At 39.5% G+C, this 26,810-nt stretch overlaps 1 protein-coding gene across 2 annotated transcripts in view; it reads left to right on the forward strand.

The window, feature by feature from the left end:
* gabra3 (gamma-aminobutyric acid type A receptor subunit alpha3) overlaps nt 1–26,810 on the forward strand; it is a 118,670-nt gene that overhangs the window by 62,862 nt on the left and 28,998 nt on the right. For both annotated transcript variants that reach the window (XM_040049826.1, XM_040049827.1), the window contains 3 exons: nt 3,531–3,652; nt 7,554–7,621; nt 24,017–24,237. In XM_040049826.1, coding sequence (XP_039905760.1) covers nt 3,531–3,652; nt 7,554–7,621; nt 24,017–24,237 — 411 coding nt within the window. The remainder of the gene's footprint in view (nt 1–3,530; nt 3,653–7,553; nt 7,622–24,016; nt 24,238–26,810) is intronic.

The following is a 26,810-nucleotide window of genomic DNA, read 5'->3' on the forward strand; positions in this document are numbered from 1 at the left end:
CTCATTAATTTTTGAATTTCCATCGGTGCCGTCTGAGAGGCCACAGAGGCTTTTTGTTTGATATATGATTCATGTTAAGTGAGATATCACCTATTGCAGTTAAACTCTTCCCAGCCATTTCTAAAAGCTTTTTTTGTATTTTGGTGTTTTCGGTGTGTCTGAGCTACTTCAAACACACATGCCTGTCCATTTTTGATAAGTTGCGTGAATGGAAAATCCAGAATTATCCAGTATTATTTCATTCAAATATTTATGAGTACACTGTTATGCTGTCATATTTTAATATATTTTTTTGCCAGAGCATAATTATAGAGGTAGGTGCTTATTTGACAGTTGGAATATATCAAACTATGCCCTGCTCGATGGGGTTCAAGTCGTGAGCTTGGAGTTAAAAGGCTCGGTCTCAGTGGAGTGCACTCACAAGTTACGAAGCCTCAAACATCTGACATCATCTGTCTTATCACTTGCCCTCGGTTCTGGAAGTTGCATTCTTTATTATTTTCCATGTTCACCTTGGTGCAGAGGTGGCATTAGGTTTTGATTCTGTCATTTTGATGGACGCGGTTGTAAAAAGAAATCCATTGTAATCAGATTTTGTCTTTTTTTATATTTTTTTAATGGTAAAATGATGAGTCATACTAGAAGAGTCAATTTTGTTACAATAACTAATATACAGCATAGAAAAGAGTGTCCATTTATGAGGGCATGAAAAGAAAAGACGAACAGAAATTCCAGTTGTGTCATGTCAACAAAACGAGAAGAAGATTAATGATTTTTTTAAATCTTGTGCAGTTACAGCAGAAATGCACAAAAACACCACTGTCGTTGTTCAAACAAAACGTGCACTTAGTGAACTCGGTGTACTTGCGCCTGCTTGGCATCATTAAGTCTATCAAGGGAGATTGCTGCAGAGGCAATTTCTTCCATTTTACATATTTCCTCTGGGTAGACAACTTTTTTTGGGCCCTATTTGATTTTATTGTGAAGTCTCAACTCGTCCCTCTGCTGCCACCCTGAATGCTAAAATTACCAGCAGCATTTCAGCACAAGTTTCATAACTGAGGAAGGTTTTCACCCGGGGAAGTGATATGAACCCTCTGAAAGTTTCCGACTTTCTTGGGACTTTCTGAGCATGTGCTGTTAATACTCGGGGGTACAGCCAAACCTGTGAACCTGTCGTGGTCATACAGTTAGTCCCAGGTGCACAACTTTTGTACACAACCTCAGTGAATTTTAAATCAAACAACCAAGATGTGATTGAAGGGCATACTTTCCAGCTTTAATTTAAGGGTTTACAACAAATTAGTAACTGTTTAGTAATTGGAGCCATTTTTACTTGAGCCTCAGGCTCAAAACCAGTCGGACAATTGGCTGTAAGCTGTTTGCTGCCCAAGTGAAACCACTGGTTTCAAACAGCTCTCGAACAAGACATTTCAAAGTTCTGAAAAAAATAAACTCATTGGACAGATAAAACCAAGATGAACTTTTCAACCAGAAGCTGTAAAACTGACAGGGCTTCACATTGTAAATGGATACTGACCCAAAGCAATCTGCAAAAACAACCCTAGAGTTTCTCAAGGCAGAGAAATGAGAAATTCTTCAGTGGCCAAGTCAGTTACCTGATCTCAGTCCAATAAAGAGCTTGCTTTTCTGCTGTTAAATACAAAACTGGAGGCCGAAAGAAGCACAAACAAGCAGCAACTGAAGGCAGCTGCAGTAAAGGCCTCGAGGGAGGAAACACAGCATTTGGTGATGTTCAAAATAACAGAAAACAAAGTATGGACCTAACTGTAGACATGGTATGAGACCTCAGTGGAAGATTTTACAGCACATGTTGAATGCTATGTTATTAAAGACACAAATCACTGAGTGCTGCAGGTACTTTTCTCAGTAGTGTTTTGTGAGAGTTATGCAAAGTACTGGTAGAAGGCCCCGTGTTCTTATTTCAAAATGAGCAGCTTTCAGATGAGGTAAATACTTAAAACACACAAGAGCAACTTGTTTCTGTTTACTGTGAAGTCCAACAAACAATGTTTCAATGAGTCAATCACAAATAATTGGAAGTGTAATTTGCAGACAGTGGAGGTGTGCCGTCTTTCGCCTCCGGCTCTTCATCTAAGAGCTCACCCCATTAAACTTCTATTACTGTCGTCCATAATTAAAACTGATCCACTGTCAAAAAAGAAAATAAAATGTTATTTCATACATGCATTTTATGCAATAACCATCTTGCTTCATTAGCTTTTCACAGTAAAAGTCACCCAACCCAAATGCTTTCCCTGTGAGGCGCCAACAATTTAACGCAACCCCCAGTACATGTTAGGAAATCGATTAGTAAACAGTCAATGTTTCTCTACTAATGCAGAACATAAAAGAAAGTTAAAAGCAATAAAAAACACATTGTAAAAGAAGTGCTAACTGTGCCGCATTACATTACCTTCATAATCAATATAAATACAAAGTTCCCTGTAATATTGACAGCACAGTATCCTTTATATAAACCAGAGGGTGTTAATGTTTAATTTAACACCGAATAAAGTATAACTGGCAGAGTTTACACATTTCAACCTGCCTAGTATAAAAACAGCACTTTATCATATTTTGTAAAGCTTTAAAAGCATTTATGCTTGGTGTATTGTACAACATGAGTGCCACTACATTAAGGAGGGAATAATCGCTAGAACACGAAGGAACCCTGATGCTTAATTGATATTTTTTATTGCCCACACATGCCCTCATAATGGCCACTTAGCTAAACTGAAGTACTTTGCCCAGATGCCTCAAAATTATGATGCGTTTTGTGTAGGAATGCCATTTTTAAGATCCCTAACTCCCCGAGCTGATAATAATTACAATTGCATACATTTAAAGAGGTGACCTTCACCCAGTAAGTGTTTTAATGGATAATGCTGTAGCTCCAGTGGACTCTTTATATTGACTTGTCATTTTAGCAGGCATTAAGCTACAGAAAGTCAAGAGAAAACACAGTTTCCCAGTTTTCTGGGATTTCCTTTGAGGATCTTTCACGGAATATACACGATTCGTTTCCTTCCTTACAGAAGTGTGAAGGGCTGCATGTGGAAGAGTGCATGTGGGCATGGAGGGGTGGTTGACGAGGATTACTTTTATATTATAGGTCAGCTCCCAGGGGGATTTTAACTTAATTAAAGATGGTACTCATTAACTCATCACTCTTCCACATATAGTGGCCTTTTCATTTCACTACAGTATTGTTATGTTGGGGATTGTGGGTCGTGTAAATTAATAACTAATTGTTGATAGCATATGATGAATTCTCTAACAAAATGCTGCTGAGTGTTTTCTTTTTGGGAAACAACTCATTACTATAAATGTATTCTTTTTCTAAAAACGGAGAGTCCACCCAGTCGAGACAGTGGGAGATACTAACAAACAGCAGGCTTTCACACTGTTGTACGCAGTGTCAGTGTCAGCATATCAGTGGTTTTGCTAAATCTGACAGCTTTTGTTATTCTTGAACTCCACTTTCTTTTCCTTGTTTTTCCCTGCAGGGCAGTAGTTGGACACAGAGAGCCGTTGCCTGATGACAGTAAAGACAACATCACCATTTTCACCCGAATCTTAGACAGGCTGTTGGATGGATATGACAACAGGCTCCGTCCCGGGTTGGGAGGTAAGCAGTGCTTAGTTCCTAAACAGCTGTACTGATGATGGATACACAAAAATGTTAATCACACTGTAATCCCAAATGCTGAAAATCATTAAATACATTAATTAATCTACTAACTCGTCCTGGAGGTCCTATGTCATTTCCTTCCTGTTGCGTTAAAGAAATGGATTATTTTTGATTAAGTTGAACTTCTTTTGCAGATTAAGTGAGATTAAGTCATTTTACTTATTTTCATACTTTTCTTTCACTATTGTGGCTTTTTCCCATTAATATTAGTTAATATAGAGTGGGTGTGCTGGGTAAGTTCTGGATTTAAGTAGCAAATTATCATCGTGTTTTGCAGAGTGATGTTTGCTGTGCAAAGACAGAACTTTGATGTAAACCTCAAGCTGTCGTCCTGATGCGTGAATCATTGCGTACAGTAGAATAAAGCGTAACAGTCGCATTTAATTTAAATATCAGGAGTTTATGTTGTTTCATTTCAGAATAGAATTACTTACATCTTCCTAAGGGAGTGGGAAAAAAGTGCTATAGTGCAAAATTTATTAACATAGTTGTGTAATAGAATATGAGTCCTGTTAAAGAAAATGTTGAAGTTGAATTATTGGCGTTTTTGTAATCAAGGGGTGTGTGAAGCATGAATCCAACTTGTGACTCAAATGCATGGGTTACAAGGTGTCAGATATTTATGTCTCTTTAGCCATTATTAGGGTTGGCGAAAAATAATCTTAATTATGTCTTTTGACTATGTTTAGTCAAAAGAGCAGGTCTAAGGAGCAGCATTTCTATGCTTCACTGAGGCACTTATTGATCCAACTGAACACTGTGGTTCAGTCCAGAGACATAGGAGACACATTTATTTATAAATAGAATTGATATATTTTTTTCTTTTAAAAAAAAACTGTTACATAACTCGTATGTGTCATGTTCTACATCTCAAACTGGTGCTTGAGGAAGTGAGTTAGGTGAGGTCGGAAGGCTAATTTGGCCCCTTATCAACACAGTCAGCAGTTGCTGCAGCAGTGCCTGACACATATTTATGAAGGTTATAAACTTCTAAGCCTGTAGCACACTCCTGTTCATCAGCACACATACTTAAAGGTGCCATTGGCCCAATATGCACAGGGTGCAGGTTATTTTATATATCCTTATGCAATTTTCATGTTGCTCTTTTCTAAATGTATATATTCAAACAAACTACTGACATTTTCTTTGTGGTGTAAATATCAGATATTAGACTAGTGTAGCTGAAACTTCAATTTTCTTCTCAACTGAAGGTTTTAGGCTTCATGAAACCAAACTGACACTATGCACTGCTAGTGGACAATACGGAGCTTTTTTTTTTTTTTACATCACTCTTGTGGAAAAGTGCGTTCCCTTGGGTGAACATCTTTGTTCAATCATGCCCAAATGGCAAATAAGCACACACGTCTGTGGAAATCCCACTAATTGATGCCATTTCATCCAAATATCCGTGCCCTAAAGGACAACAGCAAGCCCACATGCTCAAACGTGCTTTACCATTTCTCAGCCAGTCAGCTGGAATGTCCAATTCTGCTCTACTGCTTGATTCACATGCCATGAGCATACCTACTGGGCAACAGGCCCACCATGCTGGATGACTCGGGCTCTGTGGCAGTAACCAGGAAAAGGAACCAAACATAGGTTGTTCGTGTTATATTCCCATCTCCAAAGGCAAAACAGGTGATCAGGTGTCTCTCTGTACAGAAGTGACTGCCTATAGGTTAAAGCACAATTCTATCAACACCTCTTTACTCACAGTTCTTTAGGAAAATTGTCACTAAGCAAAGCAAATTAGTAGGACTGAAGCTGAAATGATTCTGATTGGTTAAAATATGTCAGTTATTTGTATGTAAGTAGGGTGCCATAGCTGTACACATTTCTAAAGTTGCTTTATGCACTGGTGTATCATAGCTTTATTACTTTTTATGAAGGCACAGAATGGGGACCTGTTTGAATTTTTCATATTTGAAATCCTCTTTGATATTTAATAGACAGGAAGGTGGTGACATTTATTATCCTCTTATTTCTTTATTCATCAAAACTATGACAGGAATGTATAAAATATATAAATTATAAATTTAATATTTTATGATATATTTTAAAATGCATTTTAAATGTAAAGTATTGTAAAACTATTTGACACAGGTTTAAATCTGCAGATTAGATTAGGAGCATCTGCCCTTCACACAGACCAGGCGCCACGCTTTTGTATAGCAGGGACGCTTTAATGTCTAAAGCTGCTGCCTGCACAAGAAGAAAAGCACCAATCTTCCTCCTGCTGGCCACCCCATGCCTTCTGAAAAAACAGTCATGTGGGACCATCTCAGACAAGCAGACTGGGCAGAAACTGGAAAAATGCCATTTCATTTTATTTTCAGCAGCATCTATTAGCTCTGCCCTATGCTCCAGTGCTTTGTTGTAAACAGAAACAGGGCAAATCATTCTGTTCCCCTGCCTATGTCTTCCATGCAAACTGCTGACTTGGTGTTGTGATAATCGTGTATTTGTGAGAGCTATTTGAGTCACAGAAATGATTAATGTGGAAGTGGATCTCCTCCCTTGGGATGGAAAGGGGGGGGTCTTTGTTAAAGGATTAAAGATCTCACCTGTGGGTGGCCATTTAGATCTGGGACACAGTTAGAGCGAGGATCCATTCACTTTTGGAGAAAAGCCTCATCACTCTCTAGTCGTTGCACCACCGGGAGCAGCTATTTGTCTCGCCAGCGGCCCAAGAGCCTGCTTTACACGGTTACCCCAGAGGAGCTGATTCAGCCCACACTGAAGAGGGCAAATTTTGATCTGTCATGACTTTCATCTCATGCCCTACTTAATGCGATGTTAAAATCATTAGTGACGTGTTTGGAAACAATCCTTCCACATCGCATAATTCATATCACAATTAAAGGTCTGCACTAGCATGCCGTATAATGATCAGTGTGATCGGTGTTGCAAATTCAGGAATCATCTATAAATCATTATGACAGAAAAGCAATTATGGGGCTTTTATTGTTACATAACATGCAAGGATGCATGTCATTAAAACTGAAGAAATACATCTTCCTTAGGAATAGACACAGTAGAAAGTCTTATAGAGTTATGACAGAATCAGACTCAGAGTTTGTATGTGTGTGTAACTGCAAAACATGTGTACATTATCTGAGTTAAAAAATGCTTAATGTTAAGCTGCTGGATATTATTCCTGAGCCAGTAGTCCTTTAAGGCTGACTAAAATCATTTTGGGTCAAAAGGGAATCTCATCTCTGAAGATACAGACTTGGGCGTGGCCCAAAGCAAATTTTATGCTTCAGTGGTCAAAAACGAGCTTGAGCCAAACAAATGGTAGTTTTACTGAATGGATAACTTTCAGAAGCATCTGTGAAGCTGCTCGCAGCAACATTTTGCCTCCGAATTGAGGTCAAGGAAGAAGGAAAAAAAACAAACAATAACTCCTGGGCCAAATCCTTAGGACTGTTATAGCCAGTGCTGTGTGTATTTTAGAAAATGTCTTATATTATTGGTGTAGCATTATGTTCTTAAACCAGCAGCCTGTGCTACAAGAACACGGATTTGATGAAATGATCCATAAAGACAGTTTGAATCCAGGTATTAAGCCGTCCAGGAGGACACAAATTCCTCCCTGAGCATGCATAAGTCTTCTGCATTTGTTCTATTTTTTTCCTTCAAATTGAGGTGTTTCTCTAACCGTTTGATACTCTAGGCTTTTTCTAAGGTAGCTTAGTTAAAATCCAACCAGCAAACTTCACTGTCATGCACACAAACAATCAGCTTAACAAAGACAGAGCTCCAGCAATGCTTTTTTTGTGTACAGACTGAGTAATGACCGTAATGTGTTCTGGTCCTCGTTGTCTCTTTTCCTCAGAGAGCGTAACAGAAGTGAGGACAAACATCTATGTCACGAGTTTTGGACCCGTTTCAGACACAGACATGGTGAGTATCAGTTTCCTCAGCTTCCTCCTCACTCTGATCAGAATCATCAAACCTAAGAAGGCTTTCATCACTTTACCTGTTACTGTTTGGCAGAGGTGCTTAGTGTGGCATTTGGATTGTGTAAGCATCTTTGCTTCAAGGTCCTTGTAGAGGATGTTGGATTTGTTGGTCTTAGCTATTCATGCATTTTTTATTATTATTATTATTAGTAGTAGTAGTAGTAGTAGTAATAGTAGTAGTAGTAATGGTTTTGTGTACATATATTTATGTTATATACTAGCAGACAACTTTCGGATGGTGCTGTTCCTTGTCAAAGTGGTCTCCCTGTAAAACACAGCCTTTAAAAGCCTCAGATGACCCTCTTTAAGCAGCAATTGCCTGAGAATTTTTATGCGTTGTCTTGAGACCCTGTACAGCATTTGACATATTTGATCATGCAGCTCTAATTGACCGCCTTGAGCTCTGGGTTTGTTTCCGAGGCTGAGCACAGAGCTGGCTTGACAGCCTGCATGACATAGCAAGATTAGTGCGTTTTTGCCAAACTTTGAGTGTTTCGGTCTCACTGGAGCTCTGCTTCACTCTGTTCTGGGGCTCTAAGCGTAGCTCCTCTACAGCAGCTTGTGTTCACACTGTCAGACTCGAACGCGAGTCGATGAGGATCTCCTGAGGATGTCATAAACTTGTGTGAAGACGGTTACAGAGGATGTTAAAGGTGAACGGCTTTACTTCCTTAATGGTATATGACAGATGTTCTTTATGTTAACTAACTCAACTGTAGAGTACAGAGATACATAAATATTCATGCTGTCATGGTTAAGTGTGCCGGGTAACAAAGACACAAATAAAATGAGTGGGTGTATATCTGTATATAATTAGATAAGTAAATGAAATATAATTAAATGAGATGAAGTAATTAAATGTCAGTATTAGTACACAAAAGAAGAGATTTGTTGGAAGAATCAGAAAATTAATTAATTAGTGAAAAGAAAAAAGAACAAAAAGAGGAGGAGACCAGCCAACCGACGACAAAAGAGGTACCGCCATGCAAGTCAGAAATGATATTAGTCTACGTGGTTGGTGGCTTCTTTATTTTCCTATGCTATGCAATCCCTGAGTCAACACACACCTTTCTAATGGCCCAAATCAATCCAAAGTTATTGCGATCATGTGCAGTCAGCTTGCAATCTCAATACTTTAGATTCAAAGACCAGGCCTGCAACCACTTGCAGTCATTCGCTTTCTTTCAAGCAACTTTGGTGTCTCAGGATGGATAAATCTATCTCTCTATCAGTTGAATGGGGTCTGAGATTGATTCAGATGTGTTGGAAATCTGTCCACATTTATAAATTAGACAACAGTTATTTGCAAATGTTTCCAGAGTCGGGACTCAACTGTTTGGAGACCAGTTGCTACCTGTTCAGTAACTCTGCAGTCAACTGTGGTTGTTTCAGCTACTTACTTTTGATTGTCAAATGCGAAAATGTAATGCAATAACTGGGCAGGCACTGGCTTTTGGTAGTCACGAGAAAATTGCCATCCTGTTCTTATTCTACTGTGACTGAGCGATAATCCTGACTTTTAATAATTAGAAATTATTGTAACTGTAATAAATAATTTCATTATATTAGTGTTTAAAATAGGGTTGCCACTGTAGTAATCATGGTAGTTAAATGACTTCTAATCCCAAATTTGATACCTGAAAAGACTACAAATTATTTGTGTATAATGCACTTACCCATTTATATACTGTATAGTGCCGGCATAGTGATGTGTCACTAGTCAAAAAAAGGTTGTGGTCTAATGATGAAAAAACACCTTTCCACATCCAGGGGTCGGTCCAGTTGTTCTTTTTGCTGTAATTTTTTGTTTGTTTGCTTGATTTGTTCTCTTTTAAGCCACAAAATGACAATATACATGGATACATAACAAGGGCAATATATAAATCCATTCACCCATTCGCTTATCCTTTTCAGGGTCGCGGGGGGTGCTGGAGCCTATCCCAGCTGTCATAGGGCGAGACGTGGGGTACACCCTGGACAGGTCGCCAGTCTGTTGCAGGGCGAACACATAGAGACAGACAACCATTCGCACTCACATTCACACCTATGGGCAATTTTGGATTAATCAATTAACCTATCCCCACAAGCTGCATGTCTTTGGATGGTGGGAGGAAGCCGGAGTACCCAGAGGGAATCCACACAAACACGGGGAGAACATGCAAACTCCACACAGAAAGACCCCGGCCTGATGGTGGAATTGAATTCAGGACCTTCTTGCTGTTGCTGTACCGCAACAGTGCTAACCACCGTGCTGCCCCTCAATATATAAATATTCAGCATATTGATTGGATGTTCAAACAGCGGTCTTTCAACATTTATTTCAACATAATGTGAGCTACAGTGTGAACACACTGCTTATTTGACAGATGAAATGATAGTGTAGCTTCTGATCAAGCACAGTTCATTTCATGAGCTATTTCTATGTCGATCTAAATAAGCATATCCATAAGTGCTCTATGAGCTATGTGACTGTCATGTAAGGCTGATACAACAGCTGTGTCTTTTGTATTTTGCAAACAGTGCTGGCATCATTTCAGTACATGAACATGCTGACAAACTGTTGTAAAGAAGGAACACTCTCACATCAAAATCTTGATAAATCTTCTCTAAACGTCTTGGAAAAGCTTGAGGCTCTTTGTTAACATACTGACTTGGTTATCCATGGCTCCAGTCACACGGGCTTAGAGATCAGAGGCGACAGCCTGGCAACCACCAACTGTTACAGGAATATTCCCCTGCCAGTTGCTGGAGATTGCAGGCAGACATTGTGATATCGATCGCTAATACCCTCAGTTTCACTGAGACCATTCAGGTGCCCCCTGTCAACAACCGATCGCTAGGGACAAATGTGCATTCCCTGGCCAATTGATGAGTTGTTGCTGAAGGTTGCCGAGTGACAGAGGGTTTTGCACCAAAAACCTCCTTGCCGTTTCCTTGGTTGCTAGCAGTTTGCCACAGTTGTCTTTAGTTTGCATGGAAGACTCATCTGCAAACTCTTGTTTATTAACCACAGAGCAAAAGTGAACATTCATAAAGTGCAGATCTGCTGACAACTCTGTATCTTTCAAACAAAAACTCTAGGCCCATAACTTTTCAATGATCATCAAATTCACATGTAAAATACTGCATTTCCATATGGGACTCGTTCTTTGAATTTTTTTTCTCAACATATCGCAGGCCTTTTGATACACCTGCACTCACAGCCACCTTTTCACACATGCCACATTCCAGCTGCCACAGAACACATCTGTCCCGCTGTACGCAGCCTGCTCCAAATCCAGTGGCAGGCAGTAACTAGCTTGTGAACATAGCATTAAGCAATAAAGGAGACACTTGGCTCATGTGTTGGCAGACACCAAATAAAGTGCTAGAAGAGTTTCCTGGGATCAATGTTCACTATATGGACACAAATAAAACAAAATAAGAGGAAATTTTTATATGTGAATAAGTACCCGTATGCTAACAACTGTGCCATGTCAACTAAAAGTTAATGACATATCAATGTTCCTCCTACAACTAGCCTAAAAAAAGTGATTACTCATTTAATGTTTGCATGTGACACTTGCTGAGTATGATTATTAATATGAGAAAGACAGCGGTTTCCCTGCTTTGAGAGAAGGGCTCTGTTGCATTAGTACAGAAGACAGTGCTTTCTCTTTTTCAGGACATGTCACCTTTGGGGTCTCTCAGAGCTCAGTTCTAGATCCAGTCTTTTATTCTCTTCACATGCTCCACTTGGCAGTTGCATGAATCAACAGAAAACACCACAGGACACAGAAGTCCACTTGTGGTAATGCTTTGGTCAGAGCTGCAGTTAGCTAGGTCAGTGCTGGTTCACACACGCTGGCACCTTTGTCTTGCTGTCAGTGTATGTGGAGTAGCAGCCTGGGAAACACAGCATCAACATATTATTATTATTATTATTTTAATTTCTTCATTGTCTTGTCAGTTTTAGGTCATTACCCAAGAAGGACTCATCTTGGCCCCAGGCTACACTGGGTTTTCTTGCTCCATGAAGGCTGCATAACGGCTCCAAGTACTTCCTTTCAAGATTTTCCACAGCCTAGTCTGAAAAGATGATCAGGCTTAAGCCGTCAAAAGGCATCCCACAATGGAACTGACGTCGAAAGTCAAGTGTCTGAATATCTGCATTGCAAATGTGTTTATAGGACATCTTTTGCATATGTAGTGCCGACGCTCTTTTTGTTCCTCTCGCTTGCTCGCATCTTGTCTGTACCAGTGAACTGCTTAAAGTGTTGTGTTTGCATTGTTGTGCATACATTGCAAGGGTCCAGTTCAGATAGCAACTTTATGGAGATTAACATCTCTTTTTTTTTAAAACTCCAGTAATCTCCTCCTACACTATCTACTAAATTCTGTCTTCAAAGGTATTGTGTAGCATTGCATGAATCAAATGTTGGTCATAGATCAGCACTCTGAGCTTTTTCGGTTCCTTTAAGCAGAGGAAGAAATAACACAAGACAAGAGCAACTGCTGTACAAGGAAAATATGTGGATAGTAGGCTGGGTTAAAATCCCCATTGTGCATTTTAATAAGGAGTTGTCTGAAATTGGTGCCTGTCTCCACATCGACGGGTGCCTTCTAGGACAAGTGAAGTTGGCGTAGTTTTTCTTTCAAATTTAGAAAATTAGTGCTGTCTTATATATAATCCTATAGGGTGGGTTATTTTATGGTTGTATATTTGAGCTTTGAAGACACTCGTCAGAGCCGACGGTGGCATCTCTAGAGTAGGTTGAGGTCGCGGGATCGTGTTTTCTGGATGATGAGTTTTCAGGCTAACAAGCTGAATGAGCGTGGAGCAGGACAGCCTCTTAGTAGGGCATTGCAGTAAACAGTACTGGGAAGCAAAAGCCTGAACCATTTTTCTAGGTCAGTTAAAAAAGCGGAAACTGCTAATCTTGGAGGTATTTCAGAGGTGGAGAGAAGCTTTTTGAGGTATTCCCTTGATGTGTTCACACAAGAGAGTTTTGTTTTGTCTACAGCTAACCGCAGTTTAACTGATTACTTTGAGGCAGCTGCAGAGTCACTGAAACAAAAAGGCAAACCAGCTCTATAGGAGCATAAGATATCTTTTGAATTAGCCATTAAAGTATCTTATCGTGCAACGCTGTCTCCTAAAAAAAAAAAGCGTTCTCATACTAGACCTCATTCTTATGTGTATAAGGGGAAACAAACAATTTCAAGAAGAACAATATCACCAAACAAAGTCTCATGAAATCAGATCAGGCAATAGGTTGATGTGGGATCATGAAAAAACAAACACTATACTTGTAGAGATATCTCTCTCCAAACTGTTACAAGAAATTCACAGTCAGAGCACACTCAATGACCTCTTAATCTTATCTTCTGCTGTATACATCCAACTACCGATCTCCGTAACATCAAGTGTCCTAGAAATGTCTGCTCGCCCTGGGGCCACACATTTAGACGTCACTTGTACCCCTTTCCGCCACATCTACCTTTAGTGTCCCATACTGGAAGAAGAGGAACGCTCACATCTGCGTATTCATCGTGCTTGATTCAAATATCAGGCCAGTAGCAGGACACTTTGTACAGTTGTGTCTGACTAAGAGAAGATTTCTGCACTTTGTCACACTAAGACACAGAATGTAGGTTACGATCTTGATGCTGATCTCTAGTAAGTAGGTTGGTGTGTTTCTCTATCCCGAGCTCCCCCTTTCTCACTCGATCCGGTGGATTTTTTTCTGTCTTTCGTTTGTGTCTTTCTCCTGTCCTTTCGGTAAGTCAATGGAGTCACGTCGTATCCACATGCATGCTGTGTCACAGCACATGTACCTGTTTCATGGTGGGATTTGACAGACCTTTGCTGATGAAATGGGAAGCGATTTAGGCTGTCACATGCACTGTGCTGAGGCTCGGTTTGACAAAGACGGCAGTGATGGCCCGATCTCACCAGGGCTGCAAAATTTTCTGGGGATAAAAATTACTGGGTTATGTGAAAAAATGACAGCCTATATTTGTATGTTTACAATTCAGAAAAAAATTTGCTCCAAAAACAAACCCCCTACAAGTTAAAATTCTGGAGAGAACAGATGAATCTTTGTGCTGCTAAAATTTGAAGGTTAACTCCTGGAATCTGTATCAATTATGTTGTCCTTATTCAAGGACTTGCTAACCCAGTTATGCCATTTTTAGAGAATAAACCAAATTTAAATTGGTCATCACCACCACCTTTTATAAAAAAAAAAAAAAAGTGAAAAAAAAAACTTTACTCTGAAAATAGGGCTTTTTTCCACTCACTGTACAGGTCATTGTATTCCCCAGTGTCGCGGCATGATTCATGTGTCGGACAGGAACAACTTGAAAGCAGAACAGGAAGACTTTTTTGCAACCTAAAAGCCTATATTTTTCTTCTAATAGCAGCCAGAAGTAAGAAGGCTGTAACATCCTTCATGGGGATGGGAAGTGATAAGAATTTAGCTATTCCAGTTCCATTATCGATATCACTTATTCATTCAATTGCTTATCGGTTCTCACTGGGTTTTCGTTGGCCTCGATGTCACCACACACCATCGCTAAGAAGCATATCCAAGACATTACATTCGTGCAACTTGACAGCATGCTGTGTGGTCAAATCTTTGTGAATGTTGGAGGTATTTCACCTTTTTGTTGTGATCAACATTAGAGTCATTACTCAAAAAAAGTAATGTATTACAAATATGCCACAGAACAGAAGTCTTTAAAGTAATACTCCCAGAATAAAGTTTTCTCTATAAAATGACCCAAAACACAGTCTCATGTGGCTACAGATCTATACACCGAGACAAATCATTATCTGAATGAGGCTACACATATGATCTCTCTCCTCTTATTTAGGTATGAACACAAAGCAAAGACAAAAACCAGCACAAAGAGACTTTAAAGTGATCGCCACAGCGATTCACTTTAGAAACATGAATAGGTAGAAACACAGGCTGGAGTCTGACTGCTTATCAGTTTGATACCTGTTGAGGTTTAGGGTCTGCCTGCTGGGCGGGGGTTGGCTCAGCTAACGTCGCTTTGGGTTCTTGGCTAGCTTAGCGTTAGCATGATGTCTGTGCAGATGCTTGCAAAGAGCCAAAGTTGTGTTAGCCGCATAGTGCAATTGTCCCCGATGCACTTTGCACCATAACACTCTTGTTTTTTTGTCCAGTAAAAATAAAAGTAATGTCCATGTTCACGCTGTAGACTGCAACTCTATAGTCGTCCTTCAGCACACAAACTGAAATCAGTTGATTGTAGCGCAAGTGAAAGTGGAACAGATAAGCAGGATCGATAGGCTAGCAGACTACCAATTCCAAGGAATTGAACTACTAACTTGAAACCCCACGATTCCCATCCCTAATCCTAATCCCTTAGCAAGTAAATGGCAGTGGCGGCTTGCGTTTTTTTGATTACAAGAAAAACTGTTGTATGGCTTCTATGCTTTTGAGTCTTGCAGCTGCAGCCATCTTCTCTTTTTTGATGGGACATCTAATGTTAAATACTGGAAAAGTTATAAGGAGCTCATTGTATTGTTTGAAATTGCAGTGAGCCGATAGCACAGGCTTCAGATAGCTCTAAATGTCCTGTTCTCATACATTCAGCCATAACAGACCCAGAGTATCAAAATTTACTGCCTTGAGGCAGATACTTTCCCAAAGTGCTGAAAGTGCCCAAAGTGACAGTGAACACAGCTCAAGGACGGAGATGAGTTGGCACCAGATAGTGAAGGTAGTATCCCTGAGATGTCCAACCATTCTGACACAGAATCTGCCTATGGAACCAGAGCAACGCTTCACCAACGCAGCCCAGAGCAAAGCCACAAACAAGTCATACTTTATGCAATTGACTTTTAAAACATAAATACACGCAAGATGTGAACTTGACCAGTGAAACCTTAATCGAGCTTGTAGGCAGTTATTCCATATTTCTAGATATTTCAGTAATCTAAATATTTTTGAATGTGTCTGCACAAAATAGGTTAAATCTGCAGAAAAAAAAAATCTTTGTTTGCACTTATAAAGGATGAGAAAACTGTATTCTGGTCATTTAAAATACCAGAATACTGCAATGCATTACTGATTCAAACATACCTCAGGTTTTAAAAATGAAATATTATTAGTATTAAAACAAAGAAAATTAGTTTTACAACAAGTAGCATTAGATTCTGTAATTAAATGTAAATGTGTTCATATAGATTTACATTTAAGTGCTTGGTTGCTTGAGGGTTAAATAGAGGAAAGCTAATCAGCTTCTTTCAAACAGGATGAATTAAGGGACTGCACCAAAGGGCAGTGTAACATAAATACAGACTAGAACTCAAGGGAAGTTCAAGGATAAAAAAACATCCATGGAAAAGTAGTACAGCAGAGCCACTATAAATCTAACATAGCAGATCTACTATAATGGTATTCAGTTTTTATACATATGCCACACATCAGTTTACATATATTCCATAGTGTGTCCTAGGGGTGGGCGATAGAAACGATATACGATAGAAACGATATAAATCGTATATCTAAATTTGGCCAACGATAGAGATTTTCACTATTTCGCTCTATCGCGATAGCGCATGTTGATGATGTCATCAAGCTGCGCCTGTTTTGGTCGAAAGCGTCGCAGCAGTTACAACCAATCATCTGGTTACAACCAATCATCTGCAAATTATGGCGGGTGACAGCCATAGCAAAGAGATTAAGCACTGTTGAAATATGGGGAAAGCCAAAAACTGCGCTTCCTCCACTTCCGTAACATTGATTCATTAATGTTGAATTCTCTCGCAGCTGTTCTATTCCCATATTGTTGCAGTATATTAATAACTAACCTTGTATTGTGGATGAATAATCTCAGTTTTTCTCCTGACTGAAGTTTGGCCCGTGTATAGCCGGTGTATGCTGTTTAGTTTTCTGTCTTCATTTATGTTGGAAGTGGTAGCAGAGCTGTACGTTTTAATTATTTTCAAAAAATCTCTCAGTCAGAACATGGTATGAAATGTTTAGGTGTAAACTAGCGAGCTAACTTCCTGTAACTTCTAAAACTTAATTGTCACACCTGATAAAGCAGCAACGCTGATGATTTAATTAAAGATGAAAGAATTTAGACCGTTTTTTAACTCTCAGTGTTCGTTTGAATTTGGGACCTGAAATGGACGGAGTTTTGGACCCAGATTACTCTGCGAAGCTCCTCACTACGGCAGCCGTAATGCTCTGGCAATCCATCAAGCAGTGCGGCTTACCAAAGTTGTACTAAAACATTTTTTAACAGATTTCTGCACGCCCAAATCGGTTCAAGGTCAGTAAGCACAACCAGAATTCATACATAAGGCACACTCTCGATTTTTGAGAAAATTAAAGGATTTTAAGTGTGCCTTATAGTGCAGAAAAAATACGTTATACAGAAGAAAAGAATATATCGTGATATATATCGTTACCACACATGCTTCAAATTATATTGCGATATGAATTTTAGGCCATATCGCCCAGCCCTAGTGTGTCCTTTGTTCTGGCTGCCCCTCCCTGAGCTGGGTTCTGCCGGAGGTTTCTTCCTTTTAAAAAGGAGTTTTTCCTTCCCACTGTTGCCAAGTGCTTGCTCAGAGGGACAGATGTCTGGTTGTTGGGATTTTCCTCTGATATTGTAGGGTCTTTACCTTACAATATAAAGCACTTCAAGGCAACTGTTGTTGTGATTTGGTGATATATAAATTGAATTGAATTGAATTGAATATGTTCCATCTAAATCACGTGATTTCCATTGGACACAAGATGGAAACCCTGATCTCTCATAAATCTCTCTTGCATTTTCTACTGCGGACTGTGAAAACACTGTCAGGGGACACTACGTATGCATTTTTTTAACATGCATGCATGGATTTATTCTATTTTTGTAGTAGTGATGATGGATAAACCAAAATTTCCTTTCTAAATGTAATTCATTCATGTTTGCATCACTGCATGCAGCTCCAAACAGTCATAATTTGCTAATGAGTCCCATTTCCATATTGCTTTTATGTGATTACTGCTACATACTTGACTTTATATTCGTGGAACAAAATGTTCCTATTTGAAGTGTGATGCAGTGAAGTGCTAAAACATGTTTACGGCTCAGAGCTGCAGAAGCTTGTGAGCTCTGACAATAATTGGAGTTGGTATGGGATTCACAGCTCAATGCAAGTCTCACGCAGGTTCTACTCTCAGCAGGGAAAGGTGAACAGCAAACAAGAATCCAAGTGAGACAGAATAATTGGCAAGGGGAGAGAGAAAGGCGAAATTGTAATTATTAATCAAGCCTCTGACTGATCGACACGATGCCCACAGAAGAGAAGAATTGGGCCCAAAAGCTGTGTTAATTCTGTATCATTACCACACCAGCGAACCAGTATCTTATCTCTGGGCTGCTGTGCACTGTCAAAAACAAGACATGATGACATATTGTGTACCACGCATAGCATTTCTGCACAGTAAATTGGGGAAACGGCGCTTGTGCACAATATGCTATCTTGTCAGAGGCACTAAATCAAACCTGTCAAACCAGTCTGCTAATCTAAAGAAAAAATGTCTCCAGTTGTAGCCACGAATAACAGTAGCATGGGTTACCGAGTGGAAATTTCCTGGCATAAACGGCTTGTTCAGGTTGCTTTGGCTAAAAACTGATTTCGTTTGATAAAAAGAACTCATTGAAACGAAAAAAGAAAAGAAAAGAAACAATCTGAAACAAAGCCGTAGTGACATTATCACAAGAGGATGTAATAATTAAATGTTTAGAATTTAATGAACTCATTAATTTATGATAAAAGGCTGCATTAATATTCTATCAGATATTAGACACAACCTTCCTGCCATTACCAGAGATCCAGACACCCGATCTCGTTTTTTAACATCTAGACTCATTTAGCCCAGTCTCGTGTACATCCTACCTCAACAACTGTTCATATTTTCCTAATTTCCTTTCATTCCATAATTCACTAATGTGAATTATTTTTTTACTGCAGTGGCGAGCCCTTCAGTATCTACTGAAATTTCTCAGCCATTAAACACAACTTGAAAACATTAGAGACCCATTTAGTTGTGGCATGTGAGAGAGTGGCAGAGATTTGGTTTTACCTAATTCATTTTAGTTCATTTGGTTCTGCAGTACCCAAGGCAGAAAAAACATGAACACAAATATGCTCGATTTTATTAAGAATTGTTCCCATAATGCACTGTGTTCTTTATACGCAACAAATAAAATGAAACCTTATCTGATTTCCCCAGTAAACCTTCTCACTAGATGGTGAAACAGACATAACCCCAGCTGTGCCCTTTGAAGCTTTCACTTCATGAAATTTCATTTTTTTTATGGTCTTAGAGGGGTGCAGTCAGGCAGTTTAGGAGGAATTTAATTTACATCTAAGCCCATTAAAAGAGGACATTTATTATCAAACATCTGCAGCTGGTGATAAATCTGTTGATGATATAGTGAGAAAAAAATCAAATGGAAACTGTTTGTACTTACACATCTAACTCAAAAGTCATTATTAGCATTTATTTGGAGTCATCGCTGTGTTTATCAGATCAAAGTCCAGATTTTCTCGCCGTTTAGCCACATTGTGGTCCTTTCACAACATGTGAGAAAAATGTCTGTCTAATCTATCTGTCCATCCCAGCTCGTTGCTATCTTTGGTGAGCAGCGAGGGTACAGAGGCTTCATCAAAGCTCCGTAGCTGAAAATTGCTGCTTCTCGAAACAACTAAGGGCTTGAAAGATAATTTGTGACTTTGTAACTGTGACTGAATCCTTTCATAAAATACACTCACTGGCCACTTTTTTGGGTCCACCTGTCCAACTTCTCTTTAATGCAAATATAATTAGCCATTCACATGGCAGTAAGAGTGCATTTAGGCACGTAAACATGGTCAAGATGACTTTTGGAAGTTCAAACCAAGCATCTGAATGGGGAGGAAACAGTATTTAAGTGACTTTGAATGTGAAATGGTCGTTGGTGCCATATGGGCTAAACTAAAAAGTTCAGAAACTGATGATGTGCTACAATTTTCCCACATATACTGTCTATAGGGTTTACAGAAAATGGTCTGAAAAAGAGAAAATATCCATTAAGTGTCAGTTCTCTGTGCAAAAACACCTTGCTAATTCGAGAGGTCAGAGGAAAATGGTTGTTTTAGCTGATATGGAGGCAAAATTAACTCAAATAACTAGTCTTTACAACCAAGGTATGCAGAAGCTAATATGTTACAGCAGCAGAAGACCACACCAGTTGCCACTTGTGTATACTAAGAACAGGAAACTATATTTGCGAGTCTCACCAAAATTGGGCAATAGAAGATTTGAAAAGCATGACGAGTCCTGATTTTTTCTGATGAGTCTGAGTCTTGTGACATTCAGTTAGAATTTGGTATAAACAGCAAGAAAGCATGGATCCATCTTGCCTTGTATCAATGATTCAGGCTGTTGGTGATGTAATGTTGTGTGGAACATTTTCCTGCCACCTTTTGGGTGTTTGGTACCAAATCAGCATCATTTGAGTATTGGTGTTGTCCGTTCCTTTATAACCACATTGATAAAGGCGCATTATCCCAGCAGGATAACCCACCATATGACAAAGCTCAGATCATCTTAGATTGGTTTCTTCAATGCGATATTAAGTTTATTTTACTTAAATGACCATCAGATTTATATCCAGTAGTACCTATGGGATTTAGTGGAACAAGAGATTCATATCATGGGTTGCAAACATGCAGCTGGCACATCTGCAGCCAAAATCTCTGAGGAATGTTTCTATCACCTTGTGGATTTATGGCATGAAGAAATAAGGCAATTCTGAAAGAAAAGGGGCATTCAGTGAAGTGGCCAGTGAGCTCATCTTAGTTTACTTTAGTCTTGGTTTAATTGTTATTCTAATATTGATTATAGCAGTCATTTACGGTATTTTGTTGTGAAGTACCTTTCTTTAGTTCTTTTTCACATTAAGTAATGACTATAATAAGGGTAGCCTTAGATAATTACTTTCTATAGTAATTAAACTGTAACTTCACCCCACTGCTAAATTACAAAAGAACAACAGTCCAAGACTGCACACCCACACAAAGGCTGACTATTCCCTCCACATCATACCTGAACTGAGTTCCTGCTTCCAGAAGTATGTCATCAAGAGAATGTCTCCCATTTTTTCCTGTGTTGCTGCGGTAATTAATCCTACTGAAAATTCATGAACCCAAATTTCAGTCAACTCCAAAAGTAACAGTTTCATGCAAACTGTTTTAGAATTTTTTAATAGATCTGCTCGCAAACAGTGGGCTAAAAATTGGTTGTTGCGGAAAACTACATCTCTATCAATTAGAGTTGTTGCTATATCCCCAATAATGTCAAAAGCAGGGACATTTTTTATTGTTTAGTCAATGCGAGACCAAGAGAGGAGTAAAATGAGTCAAGGAGCCCATCCTGCCAGCTGCTACCTTTGCCAAGTCATCTAAAAGTCTAGGTTAGGGTTAATGTCTAGGGTTAATGTACAGTGATGCTTCTACAGACATCAGAAGTCCAAGTTTAAACTATAGCTCCAAACATCACTCCTGTGAATCGGGAGCCTTGAGGATTAATTGAAAATGAGCGCCGTTTCACAGACCTGCCACTGAAGGGTGGGCAGCTGAAGGAAGTGGACCACCCACCTCTGATTGGTCTCAAGCTGTTGACTTTATGTCAGCACTAGCTTTACAAGGTGACCCTTCATCTGCTCATTTTCAAAACTGAATATCCAACTAGGATTCCAGGGAAATAGATTCAGTCTCAGCTGATAGTGAACAGATTAGAGTACACCCTGTACAGGTCAGCAGTCCTTCACAGGTTATATATACATGTCCACAATACATAACATTTAAAGGCACCTTTTTGTTTTAAGGTGAGCTTATACATCCTGTTGAGGAATTTTCAACCCATAAAATGCAAATCTTTACATTTTTTTTATCAGAGCCCAATCAAATGATTTAATTTACAGCTCAGCATGCTCCACAAATTTTCTTGTAGTCTAGATCCAGTTGCCACTTTTATGATGTCATTGGTTTTTTAACTGCAGCAATAAACATACATCCTTAGCAAATATGTTTTTACAGTTATGGAATTTGTACTTATTTGTGGGCTGTCTGGGTAAAAAAAGACAGAGCATCTGCACCTTTCACTTTGAATCCATCCAGGGCACATCAATCACCCCAAATATTCATCTTTCTAATAAAGGCAAGATGCCAGCAATCTTGTAAAAATGGTCTGTGTATTATGTGAAGACAAATAATGAATGCAGTTGCAATACTTGTGTCATGTGTTTAAAGGGGTTCTTTAAATTAGAGTTGTTTGCCATAGTTAATCTATTCATGATTCTGACTGCTGTAAAAAAAGATATTTGACAGCCACTGTTGGGTAGACGCTCCGCTCTGTCTCCTCTGTCAAGGAGAAATCAATCACTCAGTCCCTGGAGGAACACCAGCTGGCATCTGAATGGTTTGTGCCATTTGGCCTTGTGGAGATTGACTATACTTTTCCTCACTTCTGTCTTTCAGTTTTCAAATTAATTCCCCATGTTTACAGAAGGTTCTGTCCAAAAGAAACAAACAAATGATGGCTTCACCCCAGCTGGGCCAAGCTCACTATTGTCAGTTTACATCACTGCATGTTTTACACTAATTGAGGCCTGATTTGGCATCTCATAAAGACGTGATTAACATGCATAACAAAAGGATAACCTTGGCGATGGGGATTTAAATGTTTTACTAGGGTTCCTTTTTTTGTATGCCAAGATAGAGCAAACTTTCTTAGACTGTGCAGGAAAGTTTTTGTTAAAGATGCACAGGACAGAACAATAAATCAGTGTCATGGTTGCCCTACTGTCCACATATGTTTGGTCATTAGTCTTTTTTGTGACCTGGAGAGTCCTTTGATGACAGCACTGAGAACTTAATGCATGAAGAAATCAGTCTGACATAATTAATGGGAAAAACAGTTAACGATTTGCTTTTTGAACTTTTTAGTAGGTGATTGTGGCTCAAGAGTTGGGCGTTCGTCTTGTAATCGGAAGGTTGCCGGTTCGAGCCACGGCTCCGACAGTCTCTCGTTGTGTCCTTGTGCAAGACACTTCACCCGTTACCTACTGGTGGTGGTCAGAGGGCCCGGTGGCGCCAGTGTCCGGCAGCCTCGCCTCTGTCAGTGCGCCCCAGGGTGGCTGTGGCTACAATGTAGCTTGCCATCACCAGTGTGTGAATGTGTGTGTGAATGGGTGGATGATTGTGTATAGTGTAAAGCGCTTTGGGGTCCTTAGGACCAAGTAAAGCGCAATACAAATACAGACCAATTACCGTTTTAAAAAAAGAAAGAACCAGAGACTGCAGTTAATTAATAAATGGGGCAAAGATGAAATAAAGTGATTGAGGGTTGCGCACGTTAGTCACATTCTGGCTTTTATCAGTCTGTGAAGCTCTCTGTGGGCTTTATTTAGAGCACTGCTGTGAGGACAGATGCGATGTAATTATTGTATAGCATTGCAAGTTTGCAGGCCTTTAGGAGGTCAATCGCATCAATTAACAGACGTCCATCCTGTGCTGTTTAGAGGAGACCTGTTGCTGTGTTGAATGGAAGCTGCACACCCTCTCCCACTGAGCATGACGGGATCCTGTTGTTAAAACCAATGGGAAATGACTTAATCAAGGTGTCACTCAGGGGGGCAGCCAGTTACAGTTCACAGTACCTGAGCTGTTTCAGCGAACAAGCAAAAAGCTCCAAAATGGCTAGCAACACGTGGACCGTGCCTTTGTTGCGCACTGTTGTGGCATAGCTTCCCCACATCTCACTCTGTTGAAGCTTCAGCTCTCTGTCTGCAAAGCCGCTGTACACAGCTGGCGAGGAAAAGCAGTTGCTAGGACACCAAGACCCATTGAATGAATAATGTGAAATAAATTCATTTTGAACAGCTACTTCCCGCATTTGTTTTAGTTTGTTTGGTCTTTCGTGTGTTGGTGATGATGCAGAAATACTGTGTCGCACATTAATAAAACATGAAACAGATGTTCTACAAGCTTTCTCGCTGAGGCTCCAACACCTTAAGTGTGAGAGAAACACAACATTGTTAACGGAGCAGTAATTGTGTCACACAAAAAAGGAAATGCACTTTGACTCATTAAAGCAGGAAAAGCAAAAGTGGAAATAAAGGAACAAAAAAGGTGGCTCAACTTAACATCATGTAGCCTTTTTTTTGTATGCTTTCACAAATAAGAGCATCGTAAGGCTTGAATGAGAGCCATGTTCCCAGTTTTGTGAATTGTTGCCTTGCTAACTATTTCTTCAAACTCTCTTCCCATCAGGAGTACACCATCGATGTCTTCTTTCGCCAGAGTTGGAGGGATGAGCGGCTGAAGTTCGATGGGCCCATGCAGGTTTTACCCCTCAACAACCTCCTGGCCAGTAAGATCTGGACTCCTGATACTTTTTTCCACAACGGAAAGAAATCTGTAGCCCACAACATGACAACTCCTAACAAACTGCTACGACTAGTCGACAACGGCACGCTTCTATACACAATGAGGTGAGCCTTTTTTGAGGTGATTCGGAGGTCAACACCATCACTTGAAAAAAAGATCTGCAGGTGCTGTTTAGTAGATATATTAACCGTCTTAATTTGGCATGAGAGCATCCTTATTTTGACATTCCTAAAAGAAAAAAGAAAGCATAATAAAAGATTTCACCCACTGGCACTCAGCACTTTTTACAGCCAGAAGTTCTCCATATGTGTGAAAGGGTGACTCGCTTCCTTATAAGCTTATGCTAGGAAGCTTGGGATACAGTTGACTGTGACAGCATTCCTCTCCTATCATTCAGCCTCAAATACACTATCCGGTCGTTAAGTGATGACATGACGAATCTTACTTCCGGGCCTAAAGTAGTCTGCGTTTAATATGGCTTTTGTGTTGTTAACATGTTTAATGTTTTGTATTTTCTTCTATTTAATCTCAAAAAGCTCCTAAAACAGTCAGTAATCACTGTTGACCTCCCTCGGCTTTTATTACCGCTAATCATTTATTTAAGCTCAGTTTTTAAAACCTTAGGATGTAACTACAGCCCAGCACTCACGTTAACTTTTATCGAGTGGAAAAAAAGTTAGCTTGTTTATATTATACTAACATAGCTGTGTCGCTAGCGGTCATGTAGCACATCATTAGCTACAGCTAGCCAAACTTCAGTAACCCTACAAACGTCACTGCTGTTTAGTTTTCTTTCTTCATTTATGTTTGAAGTGATAACAGAGCTGTACGTTTTAATTTGTTTCCAAAACCCCGCAGTCAGGACATGCTATATTGTATTTCGATGGAAGCTAGCAAGCTAACTTCCTGCTAACTTCTAACTCCGTTAAATGTCATAAATTCCGTTTTCATGGATGCCTGGATGTTAAACTCAATTGTTACACCTGGTAGAGCAGAACGCTGATCATTTTATTAAAGATGAAAGACTTTAGACAGTTTTTCAACTCTCAGTAATGCCATAGTGATCGTTTGATATATGGACCTGCAGCGGAGTTTAGGCCCAGACACGGCTAGTGACGTCAGACTTAACGACTGGATTATTATTATTAGTTGTAGTAATAGTAGTAGTAGTATTATACACTACCAGTAAAAACTTTTAGAACACCCCAATTTTTCTAATTTTTGACTCATCAAAGTAGCCACCTTTGACAGATATAACAGCTGAACACACCCTTGGCATTCTTTCTACAATAGACATCAAATGTTTTTCAGAAAGTTTTTCATATATCTGTTGCAGAACTCCTCATAAATGTGTGGCACTTAAAGGTTGCTCTGCTTTCACTCTTCTGTCCAGTTCATCCCAAACGATCTCACTGAGGTTTAAGTCTGGAGACTGTGCTGGCCACCCCATGTTTTCAAGCTTACCATCTTGTTCTTTTTTCCTGAGGTAGTTCTGGCATGTCTTGGACTTAAGTTTTGGATCACTATCTGGCTGTAGGATGAACCCCTGACCAACTAGGTGCAACCAGTGGGTACTGCAGAATTCTGTGGTAGCTGTTTTAGTTTAGGGTGCCTCTCACTCTGTACAAGTCACCGACCCTGGATCCAGCAAAACAGCCCCAGACCATCACACCTCCTCCTCCATGTCTGACAGTTGATACCACACACTGTGGAACCATCCTTTCGTCTGCTTGATGGCATACTGAGATACTGCGTGATGAAGTGAAGGTTTCAAATTTTGTGTCATCAGTCCATAGTACCTTCTTCTAGTCTTCAGTAGTCCAGTGGTGGTGTTTCATGCCCCAGGCAAGCCTCTTTGTCTTATTCTGATGTCTTAGCAATGGCTTTCTTTCTGCAACTCGTCCTGTCAAACCTGCAGCTTGAAGTCTTCTCTTCACAGTTAAAACTGAGAGTTGTTACCACAATTAAGCTGTGCTTGAACCTGTTGAACCTTATTTTTTAAATCTGAGCACTTACTTTTGTACCATTTCAAGCTATGCATTGGACTTAAACAACTTGAATCACAATAAATAACTGAAAAAAATGGGGTGTTCTAAAACTTTTGACCAGTAGTTTATGTAGATGGGTTAGTTCAAACAAAATTGACCCACCATATGAAAAGGAAAACTATCCATAAAGATCAAAGCCATTTTCTGTATCAGTGTGTAAAAATGCTTCTTAATGTTGTTTTGTTGGACTAACAAAACTCCAGCCTGTGGGCAGTTTTTGCCAGGCCTGTAATGGTTTTTCAAATTCATCATCCTGTATTTAGTCAAGTCAAGCAAAATTCTGTCGCCAATATTAAAACATTTTTAAAAACTTAGTTTTCATTTATAATAAATGGGTTTTTTAAAGATCATATAGAAGTTACTGGAAGTTACTGTATGCGTCACCATGTCCATGCAAAGTTTCATTCAGATTGGCCCAATGTTAAGGGTACATAGAGGCATATTTACATACATATGCTCTAATCATTATATACAGATATTTGAACATGGCAGTCTATTGACTCACTTTCCCAGCTTGCCTCAACTGGCTATTAGAGGAACAGCAGCAATAATAGTCAATATTGAATCATTGACAACATTTTTCAAGCTGAGAATTTACAAAATTCTCATCCTTCATCAAATGAAATCGG

This window comes from Simochromis diagramma, unplaced genomic scaffold (assembly GCF_900408965.1).
Source record: "Simochromis diagramma unplaced genomic scaffold, fSimDia1.1 OVJJ01000050.1, whole genome shotgun sequence".
NCBI lineage: Eukaryota > Metazoa > Chordata > Actinopteri > Cichliformes > Cichlidae > Simochromis > Simochromis diagramma.